This window comes from Miniopterus schreibersii (genome assembly GCF_964146895.1).
Source record: "Miniopterus schreibersii genome assembly, chromosome: 15".
NCBI classification, from domain to species: domain Eukaryota; kingdom Metazoa; phylum Chordata; class Mammalia; order Chiroptera; family Miniopteridae; genus Miniopterus; species Miniopterus schreibersii.
This window is the reverse complement of record NC_138115.1, coordinates 26,560,523-26,574,211: the sequence shown is the minus strand read 5'-3', so window position 1 is coordinate 26,574,211 and position 13,689 is coordinate 26,560,523. Positions and strand designations below refer to the sequence as shown.

Sequence of the window (13,689 nt, the reverse complement as noted above, 5' to 3'; positions counted from 1 at the left end):
CTTTTAGCAGGAACATGGCCCTGCTGACACCTTCAGTTCAGGCCTCTGAAAGAAGAACAAAACTATAAAATAAAATTGTGTTGTTTTAAGCCAATAATTTGTGGCAATTGTTACAGCAGCCATAGGAAAGTAACACACTCACAGAATATGGGCTGGTCCGCTGAAGTGACCTTAGAGCTCGGGCAGGAAAGGCTCAGAATTGAGCTGATGTGTTGGGCACCGGGACAAGCACTGCAAAAATTCTGAAACCACTAAGTAAGGTGGGTCATGAACTAAAACCATGTCAGTGTCGCCGAGAGTGTGTGTGAGCTGACGTGCGGGTCGCCCAAGTTAAGGCTGCAGAGGGTGCGAGGATCATGCAGGCCCCTAAGGGGTCTGTGGAAGATTTCATCCAATGGACAACGAGAAGCCTATGAAGGATTTTATTTATTTTTAAATTTCTTAAATTTTATTTTTTAACTTGAAGCTTTTTCTTTTTCTCATTTTTTTAAAGTTGATTTTTAGAGAGAAAGGAAAGGAGAGGGAGATAGAGAGAAGCATCAACGTGAGAGTGAAACTTCAATCAGCTGCCTTCTGCACATTCCCCATCAGGGATGGAGCCCCCAACCTGGGCATGTTTCCCGACTGGGAACGGAACTGCCAACTCCTCGGGGCATGGGACGACACCCAACCAACTGAGCCACACCAACCAGGGCGCCTCTGAAGGATTTTAAACGGGTGTGACTGACTCATCTTTCTGTTTCAGAAAGAGCTCTCAAGTGCTCCCATGATGTGCGTCAGGAAGCTCCAGGACCCCTTGCCTGGTGAAGGTCAGGTGGTCCCCAGCTTCCCAGAGGATGGTCTTCCCTGCAGCCTACATTTCATCTCAGTCACCAGATAATGTGATGCTGGCTGATGCCCCACATGTACTAAATTCTAACTAAGCATGTGCCCCTCAGCCCATTTGTCACCAGCCTTCGCAGAGACAGAGAGAAAAGGCGAGCGTGGAAGGTTAAGTGCTGGTTGCTGCAGATGTAATGTGCTAACGCTCATCACTTGGGAGGCAGTCAATTTACCTTTCCTTGCCGTGAGTGCCTCTAACAGGACCCGGCCTGGGAGAGTGGCTGAAAACATCCTTGTTTATTACAGACATAAAGCAGATGGCTTCGGGCAGAATGGAAATGGATTCTACACACATCTTTCATTACGCAGACCTCTTGGCCGGGCTCCTCATCTTAAAGAAAACAAGAGACATGGTATGTACAGGGTAGGGCAAAAGTGAGTTTACAGTTGTGAGTATGCGAAACAGTTTATTCTTGTACTATTATTTATTAATTATTGTATTATTTTCCAGATGAACAACTGTAAGCCCGCTTTTGCCCCACCCTGTTTTTTGGGGGTTGATGAGCACATTTTTTCAGGACCCAGTAAAATAGTTTCCATCAGTGTGAGTGTGTCAACTTTTCCAGGGCAATCAACCTTCACATGAACTCTGGGTGCCTTTTCTTTTCAACTTTGTTGGATTTACTTGCTGTTGCTATGGGCTCACAGTGCTGCTAAGAACAAAAGCAGAGTGAGCCTTCTTTGTCGGTGTGAGGATCCTCTGCCAGCCAACCCTTGGAGGAAACAAACATGCCAATTAAGCCCTCGTCCCAATTATGAAACTCCCAGGAAAGCAAGCAGCCTGGCTCTTCAGTTTTGAGAACTTTCAAGAGATTTGAAGGAGCCCAGGAATGGAATGAGGTCTCTTGCAACCCTACCATCAGGAGTTGGGACTAATTTCGATAGCTGCAGAAAGGTGGAACTGAGTGACAGCTACCTGGTTTCCTGAGTGACAGCTGGGGCACTGTGCAAAAAACTACACATATCTATGCTGATTCTTTCAACACACCTGGAGGGGAAGGGTTTTGTGCTTGCATTCTGGTGAAGAGCACAGGCTCAGTGAGCCACATGGAAAACAGAGATAAATCCCATGCCTCCTAGAGCTGTCATGGGGTATCGGAATTGACCCACCAAGCACAGTACCTGGCCAGTGGGGGGGTTCTCCAGAAATATTAGCTCCTTTATCTTTCTTTTCATTATGTTTGAAACAGAATGCACCGTCCCCACATCTGCTGCTATATGCTTGTTCACTTTGTTCAAAAAAGGCCCCACAATTTTTATATTCACCCATGATCAAAACCTAGCAGCCTGTAGGAACCCGTCAGCATCCCTCCATCTGTTAGGCAGCCTGCTCAGACCAGCTCATCATGGGAGATGGACCACAGAGGAGTGTTCCCGAAGAAGGCCACTCCCCTGGCCCACTGAGGTAGTCATCCATCTAGCTCCAACCATAATAACTCTGCTCTAGGCATCATGGAAACTGAGTTAAGAGCCAATATTGAGGAACAGAGGAACGGGCAGTTTAACGTCATTCTGGTAGAAATTACACCTTCTGATAATAAAGAATAAAGATGCCCCAAATCACGGCTGACTTGCCAGCGTGGAACAAAGAAGGTATAGGAGAGCAGGTAGAAGGTGAGAAGAGGTGCCTGAGGAGCGCAAAGTAGTAGACAATTAAAATAAAAAACTACCAGCCACTCTGCTAGTGCCTTAGAGGGACAGGGGTAAGTAAAACCCAGTGCCTGTCTTTAAGATTCTAATCTAACAGGAAGAACAAACATCTAGGAGCTGTAGGGCAGAGTCTGCTGGTAACTTCCCAGTCCCCCTTTCCCTTCCTGTTTAGTGACAGAACCCGTCTTTGGCTGGCACATCACTATATTCCCCATTTCGGCAACCAGGTGAGGCCATGCGCCTATGGTCTGGCCAGTAACCTATGAACAAAAGTGCTGGTGAGAGCTCCAGGAACTCTCTTCAAAAGAAAAAGGCATGCCTTTGTGCTCTTCTCACTCCTGCTTTCTAGAATGTGACGGCTGGAGTGTGGCAGCTCTACTGCATCCTGAGGAGCACTAACTGCAGGTTTGACAGAATGAGCCAGGAGAAAGGAAGGATCCTGACGGCCCTGAAACTGCCACACCAGCCCCAGGCTGCCTACCTCTGGATTTCCTTGACCTGGGGGAGAAATAATCTTCTAAGCCATCATTATTTTCTATTTTCCTATTATAGCAGCTAAGCCTAATGGTAACTGAAATACTGAGACCTAATGAATGTACACTGAATTAGTATATAAAGAAATGAAAAAGTGTGTAAACTTTCAGATGTTTCTCTTGCCCCAGTTACAACTATTTTATATGCAGAAACTCAAATGGATATTCTTTGAAAGGGAAAATACACCTAAGGAAAAAAAAATCTACCGTAACTTAATTTTTTATATGAATTTTTCATAGGAAGAAAAGTCCTTACTCAGGACTCTAGGAGGCTGAAATGTGCAGCAGCAAATCTGCTTTTCTGTAGATCACAAAACCCAGACTCTGTCCTATCTCCTTCCCCAAAAAACATTCATTATGGTGCACTGTCGCACTCTGCTTCCAGTGGACATTTGCCATATGGCTTGGCAGTTTAATGGTTTTCTGATACTTGACAAAAATAAAGCACAATCATTTTGCAAAGAGTTTGAGTTCCTAGATGGGTCTTTTCCAAATAACAGCTGTGCCTCAAAATTGAGTCAATTTGCAATTTGTGGACACAATACTCAAACATTTACAAGTGTGCAAAACCGCAAATCACTTGGGCTATTTCCAGCCTTCAGAGTTTATGAAGTTTTTAGCAATATTATGAGTGTGCAGCTGTCAACAAGCTCAAACCATTGTTCTGAACCACAGGACCCAGCAGGCAGCAGTGATGTCCTACTTAGCAGCAGGCCATGGAGAGCCGACCACAAACCCTCAGGAGAAAAAAAAGTGAGGGAGAGAAATAAGCGTCACCACAAAGCCCACAGACTACATTCCTACACCTTTCTCTCCACTCCTACCACATTTATGTAGGTGACACCTAAATCTATAGATCTAGTCCTGACCTTGCTTATGGGCCTCTACAGGTCCACAGATGGCCACCTGGCACTAGCTTGAAAATAAGCCAGACAGACATGGATTCAAAGCCAACTAGCACTTCCTGAGTGACTCTGACTGAGTACATCAGCCAGGAGAGGCCAGGTGAGGTGCATTAACAAACAACACCCCAAATATATGTAGCTTAAAACAATAAAGGTTTATTTTATGTCCTTGTTACACACCCATTCCAGCTATTTTGGGGGGCTCAAGCTGAAGGAGCAGTAACCACCTAGAATATAGTCAGTCACTGCAGCAGAGAAAAAGAGGGCTTTGGAAGGTCCCTCACCAGTAGTATAGGCTTGGCCTTAAACTGGCACATGGCACTTCCAACAACCCCACCCAACCTCAGTGAGTTAGAAAATATAATTGTACTCTGTGTTCCAAAGGTAGAGAGCCAGAAATATTTGGTGAATAGCCCTGTGCCCACTACAGTGGGTTAATCAACCACTCTGAGCCTCAGCGACCCATATGGAAAATAGAGATACATTAAGTCTTCACTTAATGCTGTCCATAGGTTCTGCAACTTTAAGTGAAACTATGCATAACAAAACCAATTTTACCATAGTCTAATTGATATAAACAAGAATTAAGTTCCTATGGCATCTCATCAGTGTTATAAGAGGACATTATTCCAGGACCTGCTATAATCACGCACCTCCTGGGACTGTCATGAAGGTTATCAAAGTTGACCCACTTACAACAGCACCTGACCCACAGGAGGTTCTCCAGAAATATCAGCTCTGTTCCTTTCCTTGTGTTCATCACAGAATTCACTGCCTCCCACACTTGCTTCCAGCTGCTGTTCCACTCCAAGTATGGCCCATATTTCCTACATAAGGCCTTCACCTTCCACTACACTGAAACCCATCCTGATACAGGATTTCATTACCTTCTTGTATCAATTAGGGTTTCCTTAATTGTAAGAGAAAGGAGCTCTGGTTATCTCAGAGCCCCTCCCCACCAAAGGCAACGCTGTGAAGAGGGATGGGATTATCAGAAGGCCACCAGGACATCACAGAGAATAAAGGAAGAGCTGAACAGGAGGTCTCAGGGCAGACAAGCGACAGTGCCACAGTCTCAGCCTGGACAGGGTCCCATGGTATGAACATGGTCACTGGAACTCACAACAGTGTCCAATGCTGTTCCCAGAGGAGGGAAATTGATGTGGGCTGGACAGCCTCCCACCCCACCCTCAGGGATGGCTTCTGCACTTGATAAGGTGAGATAAACTCTGGAATCACCTCCCCCACCAATCTGGCCCCAATCTGCTAAACTGATTAACCAATTCGGAAGTTTGGATTCAATCACATTTGAACTAATGTGATAAACTACTGAGTGTTTACCATGCGCCAAGCACCGAATAAAATCTGGGCCTTTATGCCAAGCCCACGATGAAGTTCTCAGTAATTTGTTCTTCACTGGCATGTATTTGCTAGGCCATGTCTTTCATCTGGCATCAGGGAGGTTTTGGCCTCACTGTACCTCTCCTGATTATCTCCTGACCACCCTTTCTTCCCAACATGTGCTCCATACCCTCACCAAGCGCAGACCACCTCCCATTCTCTGCTGTGTCCTCTTAGTCTTCCTGCTCCTTGGGTCTCTGTTGATGCCATTTCCTGGAGTTTGAATGGTCTCTTCCAGAACAACCCTCCCACGAAGCTTCCCCGGGTGGCCCACCTGGATGTAGTGCTCCCTCCTCTGGCCCCTTAGACGTGACATTGTCTATATTGTTGCCTACCAGGCTGTAAACCCGAGGGCAGGGATCTCATGGGATCCAATGCTGAGTGCCAATCTTCACCATCTTCATTGGAGAACAAGGTAAAAGTGAAAAGTAAATAAAACTGAGAGCCCGAGGGCACCGGCCACTTCACAGTATCGTCTTGGCTGAGACAAGTAGAAGCAACTGAGGAGGAAATATTCCCGAAATCGCAATGGCAGAGTCCCAGGTTTGTCCCGTCCCAGTCCCCCTTCTTGCTTCCAACACTTCCTGGTCTGCCCAGTTTGCTTTACCCTACCTAAGTTTCCATCTCCCAGTCTGGGGTGTCAGCTCCCTTTTGGACTTGAGTTTTGCTCTCGCACCATAAACTGTATCTGCTGCCTTGGCGGGGCCTCGTCCTGGGATCCTGAGCCCTGATACCCACCTCTGAGGCACCATTTGCTCTTCTGTCTTCTCCCTGTTTCTGCCCAAGCCTAACCCAGGGTCCTTGCCTATGGCCCCACTCCTGTTCAGCAGTGGGCTATGAGCCACACTTAGTGTTGGGAAAGCAGTCCCACCCCCTCTACAGCTCTGTGGACTTCCTTGTGTGGCAGCAAAATGTAGAACTGTTCATAATGATGGCAGGGATGGCACAATGGCCCTTTTAGTACCCAAATCACAAAACTGGCAGCCACCCGGGCTCTTCCTCCTCCTGTGCCTTGACAGCCTGTCAGTTCCACCTCTGCGATGTCTTTATTATCCACCTCTCTTGCTCTCAAGCTCCACAAGTCACTGCCTTGAACTGGGGCTCATTATTTCTCAATTGGACCTGAGTGCACTCTTAACCTGTCTCCTGTCTCACCTCCTCTGATCCATCCTCTGCTCAGCTGCTCAAGGGATCTTTAACATGCACATCTAATTTTCTGTTTAATACCCTGGCACCCAATCACGTTCTGGATAATGTTGAAACTCGGCGTGGCATCCATGGCCCCTTGTAGTCTGGTCCTGACCTGTTTCACAAGCCTCATCACTTACTTTCCAACCTCCTGCCTGTGTCTCTCCATCAAACTGCTTTCCATTTTATTCTAATCTCCTTGAACTGAATTTTAGAATCAGCCCTAAAGTCAAATATAAAAATTCTAACAAAGAAAACAACTGTTTAGCTTGTCTGTTCATTCTGCACTAAAAAAGAAAACAAGTTGCCACTGCTATCAAGTTCCTCAAGACAACAGGAGGATAACAGGTAGATCCCCAAATAATGGAAAGGTGGGAAGCTGGCCAGGCTCTCCACGAAGGCAGGACAGAGCAGTGGAGGCCCAGGGAACCACAGCAGGGAAGAGGCAGGCAAGTCTTACTGCTCCAAGGACAGGTGTTCACTTGAAAATTTCACTGGGTATAACATAACCAAGTCTGGAGAAATCTTTTCCCACCTCATGTAATATAATTTCCTCCAGAAATTATAAGCCAAGCAGCCCACCTTCCCTTTTTTAATTGAGCTATAAGGAGACACCGTGGTCATGAGCAGAAAACTGCAAACCTGGGCAGGGATCTATGAAGTCAGAGCAGACCTGAACCAGGTTTGGGGCAGTGATTAATTAAAAATTTTAACCAACATATATTTCATGGTGTGTATAATCCAACATATATTTCATGGTGTGTATAATCGCTATTGTGTTGGTCAGAAATTAGACGCAAATTGGGGGCAGTTCATAGAAACAACTGCAGTCTCTATTACTCTTAAATAGAAAAAAACCTTATTTTGTTTCTCCCTTTAGTTACTGTTGTAGAATCCGCTAGCAGGACTGGCAGACTATCCCCACCAAAGCTCATGCACAGGCTAAATTTTCTCATGCACGCAGGATACATATACTCAAACAGTGAAGGGCAAGGGGCACTTCTGGTCTTGAACTGAGGTTGCCTGTGCTTGCACTTGGGGCACCTCTGTAATGGAAAAAGCTTGGCATTTACAAGTCCTATGACCTTGAACAAGCCCTCCATCCTCTCTATCGAATGAGGATAACCCAACACTCATCCATGGGGGTGCCATGAAGATAAACTAAAGAGACACATTAGGACTATGCCTCCTACATAGCTTTAAGAGGAAGAGGAAGCTTTTCATCAGAGTTAGGAAATAGGGTTCACATGTGCCAACCCTGTGCAAAGATACTGTCCCTGACAGTCTACCTGTTTCTGCAAGAGCAGGTCGAATGAAGCTACTACTTGTCTGAGGGCATCCAACCCTGCACAGTATAGAACCAGGGATGCAATGGAGCCAGTGTTCCTGCTCACTCGGGCCTGGGCTGGGGCAGTCCAAGAAGCCCAACATATCTATGAGCAGGTCATACATAACACTCAAGCTGGCCTGCACCAGGCTCCCTCCCACAGTCAGGGACTTGTTGACTTTCTTTACTATGTACGAGTTTAAAAACTAGCAAAGAGGTTAATTTGCTTCTATGATTTCTGAAGAACTAATGTGTTTATCTGGTACACTCTGGCTGATGGCTTTTTACAGGCCATTAAAAAATTTTTTTAATCTTCACCTGAGGATGTTTTTAATGATTTGAGGGGGGGAGGGGAGAGAGAAACACTGACGTGAGAGAGAATCATTGATTGATTGCCTCCTGTTCTCACCCCAACCAGACTGAACCCGCAACCTGGGCTTGTGTCTTGACCGGAAATTGGGAGCCTGAGACTTTTTGGTGTAGGGGAGGGTGCTCCAACCAACAGAGCCGCACCGGCCAGGGCTACAGACCACTTTAATACATGGTGATCTGTGAGTGTACATGCCACAAGCACAGGGCTCCTGGGAGCTGGGGCACAGGTTGCCCAGAGGCTCAGGCGAGGAAGATCCTGGCTCCGGGGGAGCACGCAGATCCCGGGGCCGCAGAGCCAACGAGCACAGCTCGAATCCAGTCAGGACAGAAGAACTGAAGAGCGGCTCATGCCCGGAGGCCGGGGTAAAGCCAGATGCAGACACCTGGAGGTATCAGCTCCAAACTGAAGATAGGGAAGCTTCATCCCACAGGCCTCTAGCTCATGTGACTTCTCCCTCCTACATGTGCTGGCCTCCCTAAATCAATAAAATAAACATTTAAGGGGAAAAGAAAATGCAGCCAAAATGAAATTTAAGCTCACTGTCTTCTACAAGCGGTGTTCCCGAGGGAGTGTGATGCGGCGGAGGATCTGCTGGTGCTTCCCGGGGCACGGCGGGTCCCCCTTCTCCTCGCTGACAGACGTAGATTTTGTTCAGCTTCAGGGACCAGAGCCACAGACCCACCCAGCAGCCGCAGCGCCACACCCGCCAGGGCGGTCCATCCCCTTTGCTGTGATTGGCCAGAGGTGGGCATGTGACCCCCATCCTAGCCAATGAGATGTAAGAGAAAGTGCCTGGAGGCCTCTGGGAAAGATTTTCCCCCCCTGACAAGCGCGCGCTGATGAGAAGGCGCCTTTCCTGCCGTCTCCTGCCCTGGACACGGTGCGAGGGACACGTTGGCTGCTACAGGCCTCCTGTCTCCATGAAGGGAAGGCCTAAGAACCGCAGAGATGAAGGGCAACCCGAAGACTTGGTCTCATGAAGCCACTGCATTAACCTAGTACTATCTCTCTCAAGACTACTGCCTGAGCTGCTAAAATAATCTTTATTGCTGCAGCTCCTGCTGGTCAGGTAGCCGGTTACTTGTGGCCCAAAGCAGCCCAACAGATACACCTCAGGAGGCCGTGGTTCCTGCCTTACCCCGACAGCCTGTGCACTCCTCTGGGCCCAGTGTGTAAAGTCAGGTACTTTCTGCATCACGTGGTCCCTCGAGGCCAGGCGGCTGAAGGGGGACTGCGCCTGTGCTTGAGGAAATCCCGCTGCGTGGGGCCTCGGGAGGCTGGTATGTGGCACTGTGCTGGAAGCAGAGCAGGGCATATTTCGAACAAACGTTTTTATTTGACACTGTGAGCTCAGAACCTAATCTCAGGGGGAGCTGCCTCTGAGCCTCTTAACGGGCCCCTCTCAAGGGCATTCACTGTCTCCTCCACCGCAGGGACCTTTCCGAGGGCAGCTCTGTATCTGGTGGGACTGTCTTCACGTCCTGTGCTCCCCCGGAGGACATCCTCCTTGCTCCAGCTCGCTACCGTCAGGGACAGCTGTGCCTCTCTGCGTCAGTGCTGACTGCTTGCCTGTCTGTGCCGATGGCCCAACACAGCCTGGTGACTAAAGGAAACCTTAACACAATAGCAGTCATTTCCATGTCTTTGCTCCTGCTGGTCCCTCTGCTTAGAATGCCCTTTCTACCCATTTCTACCTATTAAATTTTGTTCCCCTGGCACTCAGCACATATTAGGCCAACATAAAAGGTTTTAACAACAACAAATAACTTGATTAAAAAACAGACAAAGGACTTGAATAGACATTTCTCCAAAAACGACATACAAATGGCCTAAGTACATGAAAAGATGTTCAACATTACTAATCATTAGGGAAATGAAAATCAAAATGACAATGAAATGTCACCTCACACCTCACATTAGAATAGCTACTATAAAAAATACAGAAAACAACAAGTGTTGGAAAAATAGGTGGAGAAACTGGAGCCCTTGTGCACCGTTGGAGGGAATGTAAAATGGGACGGCGGTATGGAAAACAGTGTGGCAGCTTCTAAAAGAATTAAAAATAGAATTATCATATGACTTAGCAATACTACTTCTGGGTATGCACCTAAAAATACTGAAGGCAGGGTCTTTTTAAAATTTTATTTATTTAAAAAATATGTCTTTATTGATTTCAGAGAGAGGAAAGGAGAGGGGGAGAGAGAGAGAAACATCAATGATGAAAGAGTCATTGATCTGCTGCCTCCTCCACACCCCACACTGGGGATTGAGCCTGCAACCCAGGCATGTGCTCTGACCAGAATCGATCTCCTGGATCATAGGTTGATGCTCAACCGCTGAGCCACGCCAATGGGGCTGAAGGCAGGGTCTTAAAGAGATATTTGTACACCCACGTTTGTAGTAACTTTATTCACAGTGGCTAAAATGTAGAATCAACTCATTGATAGATGAATAGATAAGCAAAATGTGGTGTGTATATATATATATATATATATATATATATATATATACACATACACACACATATACATACAATGGACTATTATTCAGCCCTTAAAAGGAAGGGTATTCTGATATATACTACAGTATAGAATAACCTTGAGAACATCATGCTAAGTAAAATAAACCAGTCAGAAAATGGCAAATGCTATATGATTCCACTTATATAAGGTACCTAGAATAATCAGATTCATAGGGACAGAAAGTTGAATGGTGGCTGCCAGGGGCTGGATGGAAGAGGTAATGGGGAGTGGTTGTATAGTGGGTTTAGTTTTGATGTAGTAAGATGAAAGAGTTTTGGAGATGGTTGTGCAACAATGTAAATGTACTTAACACTACTGAACTGTATACTAAAAAATGGTTAAGAGAGTAAATTTTATGTTATGTGTATTTTACCACAATAAAAATTTTAAAACAAAAGGTCTCCTTTGGTAACATTCTCTGATGCTAGGCTCCAACTACACTCTACTGCTCATCAACCTCTGCCTTGATTCCTGGGTTTCTGTTCTTTCAGGATTGTTTTGAGATGCACCCAACTGCCTAAACCAAGAGAATCACAGAGAGATAGAACCAGATCCCTGACTAACCTGCTCTTAAAGTCAATCCTACCTAAGGCTTTTACCATGAACCAATAAATCCCCTTTTTAACATTAAGCTAGTTTGAGTTAGCATCCTGTTGCTTGCAACCAAAATCAACCTAATTGTTAATACACTTGATCTGAAATAGTGGAACACTAAGAATAAAGAAAATATGCTAAATTGTTCTAAAAGTATGAAAAGAAAGTTCATAGACAAAGGAATAAAAGTAAAACTAGCATCTGACCTCTCATTTAAACGTTAGATGCAAGAGCTACTGAGCAATGCCTGCACATTTCCAAGAGAAGATGACTATGAATATGGAATTCTCTATCTGGCTAGACTATCATTTAAGAATGGGGATAGAATATATTTTTAGATATAAGTGGGCTCAAAGTTTACCTCTCAGGCACTCTTTCTTAAGAAGTTCTTTGAGGATGTGTTCCAGCAAAACAAGGAAGAAAAACCAATAAAGTAGAAGACAAGGGATACAACCTAAGATTAGAGTTCTACAGGCTGCAGAGCAACAGCCCAGGGCAGAACAGGAAAAGGTGGGGTCTAAGAAAAAGGTGAATGCTGAGAGGTTGGGTAAACAACTGAGGTTACAATGCAAACTTCTTTTTCAACTATACCCTGCCCCTCCAAAAAAGAAAAGATACATAGCATGGTCAAAAATTAATGTAAGTTAAAATGTGACTTAATTTTAAGCCCTTGATGGAATATGAGGGGAAAAAATTAATTTGACCTTGATATTAGGAATTTTCCTTTGAGTGGTCCAGGGTTACTCGACCCTGGAGTGAATATGTATGCAATCAAAATTATTTAAATGCTATTTAACGATGTTCAACTTTTACAGTCAAACTAGTAAAAAGCACAGAAGGCTTAATTGTGATGACAGAATAAAAAATAATGGCAATTTAAGAATACAGCTATCAGAAGGGAAGTAGCTGGAGAATGATGGGAAGAAGGGGAGAGGCATCAATATTTTTCTCTTGCCTCATGAAAAGTCTAGATACTAATTACAGTTTATGAACAAGAAATAAATTTGGCTGCGAGTAATAGATATGGGGAAAATAGTACATTAAAGATGGGGCATTAACTCTTCTTGCATAAAATGAAGCTGGAAGGTAGACAGTTCAGGGATAGTGCAGCAGCTCTGATATCATCAACATCTAAGGACCCCTCTAATTTCTCTGTCATTCTTAGAACATGTCTTTCACCTACCCTCAAGGTTGTCTCACGGTCACATGATGGCTGCTGCAGGTCCAGCCATTGTATCTGTGTTCCAGGTAAGAAGGAGCAAGAAGGGAGAAGTGCAAGAGTCCTTCCTGCTGAATCAGCCCCTTTATAGAGAGCTTTTCTGAAACCTCACCCAACAACTTTTGCTTACATCTCACTGGCCAGAACACAGTGACATGACTGTCTCTATCACAAGGAAAACTAAGAAGTACAGTTTTTTAAGATGATACATTGCTGCTTTCAACAAAAGTGGGTTTGTTTGTAAGAAGGAAGAGGGAGTGGATATTGAGTAAGCAATTCACCATCTGTGATTCAAGAGACAAAAGCATATTATTTAAAGTAAAAAGGTAACCAATAAAAGAATAAAAAATAATAGAACCATCAAAAATGAGGGGAGAGAGAGGAAGGGTAGAGTGCATAGTATAAATGAGTTAAATCAATTTTTCATGATTGAACTCAATGGCTATCTTATCAGGATATAATTTAGAGTTGTGGATTGAACCTCCAAAATAATAAGACTAAAGAGGTTACTTTTGGGAGGTAGGCAAGGGGGTAGGGGTGGAGCTGTAACTTTTTATTGAAAGTTCTTCTGAATTAGTTGAATTTTTAAAAAACCACGTGCATGCATTATTTTGATTGCATAAGTAACAGTGTTTAGTCTATAATACTGGAAAGCAAAGCATCACTCTATTTCATTTACACTTGGCAACCTGGTAAGTGTTGGGTATGTTTTTAACTCCCCTCACTAGCTTAGAAAGTGACAAAAAATAGCCATAGTCAGGGCTTGCTTTATTTTACTTCTTTCAACTTATTTTTTTTTTAACTTTAGCCATTCACATTCAAGATCCTTTATGAGAAGACAGACTGGTAGGCAAATCACCTCTTCTGTTTCTGGGGGGCAGGTCCACCTGTGCCCTACCCTCTGCCCGAAACGCAGAGCCAACATCTCCCTGTGCTCATTACCCCGGCCACTCCTGTCTGCCTTCTGTGCTGGGGAGCATGTTCTCTACCTGCCTGGTCTGCACTCTCAAATCGCTGTCCTAATGATGTCTCTATAATGTGTTAAAGGCAGTGGCCAAAGGGAGTTCTGCTGAAATAGTCAGTAGTTTGGGCCAT

At 45.0% G+C, this 13,689-nt stretch overlaps 1 protein-coding gene across 7 annotated transcripts in view; it reads right to left on the bottom strand.

The window, feature by feature from the left end:
• The window catches only part of NMNAT3 (nicotinamide nucleotide adenylyltransferase 3), an 87,034-nt gene that overhangs the window by 48,073 nt on the left and 25,272 nt on the right, over positions 1–13,689 (bottom strand). For 2 of the 7 annotated variants that reach the window (XM_081159662.1, XM_081159659.1), the window contains exon 2: positions 1,056–1,213. The exons of the other annotated variants lie outside the window; for them this stretch is intronic. In XM_081159662.1, coding sequence (XP_081015788.1) covers positions 1,056–1,113 — 58 coding nt within the window. In that variant the 5' untranslated portion in view covers positions 1,114–1,213. The remainder of the gene's footprint in view (positions 1–1,055; positions 1,214–13,689) is intronic. 7 annotated transcript variants of the gene reach the window in all.